A 3,662-nucleotide genomic window follows, 5' to 3' on the forward strand; every position below is an offset into this window, starting at 1 on the left:
CACCCCAAGTCTAGGTCAAAGGTTATACAAGGTGTTCTCTTGTTGCTATAGATTGCTGTATAATAGATTGTTGACAGGCGTGTAAGGTACTGTGTGTGGTACTCTTGTTAGTTGTGGCTCCACATGGTCCAGATGCCATAGCAGACATTCACAGGTCTTGGGGAGTTCAAACCTTGATAGATCATTCATTCAACCTTTATTTAGACAGGTTAATCCCATTGAGCCTTGAGGACTCATTTACAAGTGAGACCTGATTTCTTACCAAAGAGTGATGACAACAATGGATAACAAGGATAACAATAGACAGTCATAAAATAGGCATACAAATTTAAGTTTCTCTCTCTTTTTTTTTTTTTTTTTAATAAATCGAAACAAGCACGGTGGCGCAACTGGTAGAGCTGCTGCCTCTCAGCGAGCAGGTCCTTGGTTCAAACCCCGGTCCAGGGGCCTTTCTGGGTGGAGTTTGCATGTTCTCTCCATGCATGCGTGGGTTTTCTCCGGGTACTCCGGTTTCCTCCCACAGACCAAAAACATGCATGTTAGGCTGATTGGTAACTCTAAATTGTCCCTAGGTGTGAGTGAGAGAGTGAATGGTTGTTTGTCTCGTTTGTCTCAGTGTGTCCCTGTGATGGACTTGCGACCCGTCCAGGGTGTACCCCACCCCTCACACAGTGATTGCTGGACATGGGCACCGGCGACCCTCTTGACCCAAAATGGAATAAGCGGGTAAAGATAATGGATGGATGGATGGATAAATCGAAACAAAATAGCAATCAAAAGGACAATCAAGAGGAATGGCAGCAAAAAAAGTTAGATCACAAGGCGATTTAGAAAACTAAAAACAGGAACATGTCTGCATTGGCTTTTGCTAGGTACTTAACAGGGTTTTAAAATCACTTGGAGAGTTCAAGGTCGAGAGCTTCAGATCTTTTTGCAAGATATTCCAGGAAACAGGGGTGGCATAGGAGAAGGCCCTTTTACCTAGTTCAGTCCTCACTGAGGGGACACTGCATGTAATAATGTCCTGAGAGCGCACGCTGTAGCTGCACTCACGTAGAGACATGTAAGAGGAAATGTATGAAGGCAGCAGACCAAGAAGTGATTTAAAGATGAAAATGTACCAGTGAGAGAGTCTGTGTGAAGTTAATGATGTCCAGTTAACCAGTGAATACTGGGTGCAGTGGTGAGTATGGTAGTTACAGCCAGTTATGAATCTTAATACATTGTGATAGACAGTGTCCAACATCTGCAGGGTGCTTGTAGGAGCATTCATGTAGATAATGTCACCGTAGTCGATGGAGGGAAGGAAAGTCGCAGTTACAAGGTGTTTCCAAGCGTTCAGAGTTAGACAGGATCTATTACTTTGGATCTTGGGGCTCTCTTCCTGCGGTCTCTGAATGCAGCTCCGGACTGCAAAGCTTCCTGCAAACTATCCATCACACCCGTCTCATCGATCTCTGCATTGACTTCCAGGAACCTCCTCTTCTTCTGCTGTCTTTCCTGTTTTTCACGCTCAGCCTTCTCCTTCGCTGCTCGTGCTTTCTTCTGTTTCTCCTCCAACTCTTGGCACCTGAAGTTTTCTGAAGCTCCATGTTTGCTTGTGCAAACATGGAGCGGAAGTTTCTCAAGTCGGTGATAAGCTCCTCCACAGAGGTCTTCTTGGGATCCACGACAAAGTATTCTAGAACGTTCTGATATAATGTCTCCATGTTGCTTGCAAGATCACCACTTGCCGTACTGCTCTCATGCAACTTTGCTAAAGTTGACCATTTTGGTGAAAAACGTGTCATGGGGGTCATCGGGGGAGGAGAAAGTCTCCAGGTCTTTCTCGAGCTGCAGCAGCTGCCTCTCCATCTGCCTGAGGCTCTTTTCCAGGTTCTCTGCTGACTCTGCTAGCTCGATCCACATGTTCCAGGTCATCAACAAACTTGAGGACATCTGGAAACTGCTGCTCACAAATTTCAGCTAGGAAATGAAGCAATGTGGTCTTCTGGTCTGCTGACTTTGTGTCTTTGTGTCTTACATACAGATCAGGACTATTTTGGTGGCAGATGAGAGTTGTACCTTATATTGTTCAGTTGATCATAAATTTATTGATGCATCCTTGTTGTAAGCATATGAAATGTACTAAAAGTAAATTCATAAAACTATCAACTGTGCGATTTCATTGTCCTGAATCATCTAACCCTGACTTCTTGTTTCTCTCAGGCTGACTGTCCTAACTTCATCCGTGTGCTCCAGTTCCTGAACACCACCCACATCTATACCTGTGGAACCTTTGCTTTTAGTCCGCGCTGCACCTACATCGTAAGTTTGTTTATATAGGCCCTGTCTGCTAGATTTAAAAATGTTAGTTTCACAACTAACTATTGTGGTTTACGTTCATCAACCACTACAACATCACCAAGCAGACAATCACTCAGTCGCTGAGGGCGGCTGTGGCTGAGTGGTTAGAGCAGTCGTCCTCCAATGCAAGAGTTGAGGGTTCGAATCCACCAGTAGTCACATGCCGAAGTGTCCCTGGGCAAGACACTGAACTCCTCGTTGCCTCTGATGTGTGTCCCATCGGTGTATGAATGCGACAAAGCACTGATTAGTCTCTTTAGAATGATTTGTTCAATTATCTTTGTAGAGATGTAGAGTGCTGTATGAACGGGTAAATCAGAATAAGCTTTATTATCATTGCACCGAGATACAACGAGAACATGTACATGCAGTCGTCCGGAAGATGGACGGAGTGCTTGAAGCTGATGCTGTAAGCGCGGCCTCTCTTATCCTTTTTCAGAATAGTAATCTTAGATAGGAAAAGGGGGAGAAACGTGAGAGTAGATGGTGGTATTACAAAAAAAAGATCTTTCACATCTTATCTATCAGGACACGATTTGAGACATCAAAAAACTCTACCAGCAGCACAATTAAAACATGATTACATTTACATTTGACATCAAGGTGTTGAGATTTGTCCATGAGTGTTTTTTTCAAATCGGCCACAGTTCTGATGATGTTGTTTCAGCCAGCAGTTCTGATAAGCTTGTACAGAAAGTTCTCGGGGGGTGCGATAGATGAAGCTTTTGTCCTTGGTTACCCAGGACCCAGGAGAAATTTGATAGTCGGTTCGTTCCGAGGCCGTCGGGAGTCAGATTCAGATAAGCTTTGATTGTTGTTTTTCTTCAGGCAGACAGATTACTTTTTTCTTTAGCCTTGAGTCCATCTGGACGTTCTGGTTCCAAAATAGCCTAATTGTGGGATTCCATTCCACTGACCCATGCTATGAGTCTCCTTCAAGGTCGAACCCACCACGCTGACGAGTCCCAGAAGCTGCAGGTGGCCTGCAATTCTCATAAATCACCTCCACCTTACGGTTTAGCTCGTAAACCAGTTGATTTAGAGTTCCTACTGCACGGACCAAACCTTCACACTGACTCTGAAGCTTTGCCACGGCCGAAACTGCTGCCGATGTCTTCTTCAAAAGTCGATAAAACAGAGCCCCGCCAATGCCAAAAAGCAGAGTCCCTGCTTTCATAAATCCAAATATGTAAATGTCTTCAACATCTTCCTGAGACAGGACTGAGAGGCACATCAGCTGCCACACTCCTCACGGGTCCATGACGTACTCCACAGCGTGAGTCTCAGCTGGACACGCCGGTTCTCCAGGACCTTGT

General features: G+C 44.9%; 1 protein-coding gene across 1 annotated transcript in view; it reads left to right on the top strand.

Annotated features, from left to right (window-relative positions):
* Window positions 1-3,662, top strand: part of LOC119429194 (semaphorin-4B-like) — a gene marked incomplete at its 5' end in the record, with an annotated part of 47,232 nt that overhangs the window by 1,583 nt on the left and 41,987 nt on the right. Inside the window, one exon of the mRNA XM_037696870.1 lies at window positions 2,209-2,307. Coding sequence (XP_037552798.1) covers window positions 2,209-2,307 — 99 coding nt within the window. The remainder of the gene's footprint in view (window positions 1-2,208; window positions 2,308-3,662) is intronic.

The sequence above is a fragment of the Nematolebias whitei genome, unplaced genomic scaffold (genome assembly GCF_014905685.2).
Source record: "Nematolebias whitei isolate Nwh7 unplaced genomic scaffold, NemWhi1 Nwh_scaf_55, whole genome shotgun sequence".
Taxonomy (NCBI): domain Eukaryota; kingdom Metazoa; phylum Chordata; class Actinopteri; order Cyprinodontiformes; family Rivulidae; genus Nematolebias; species Nematolebias whitei.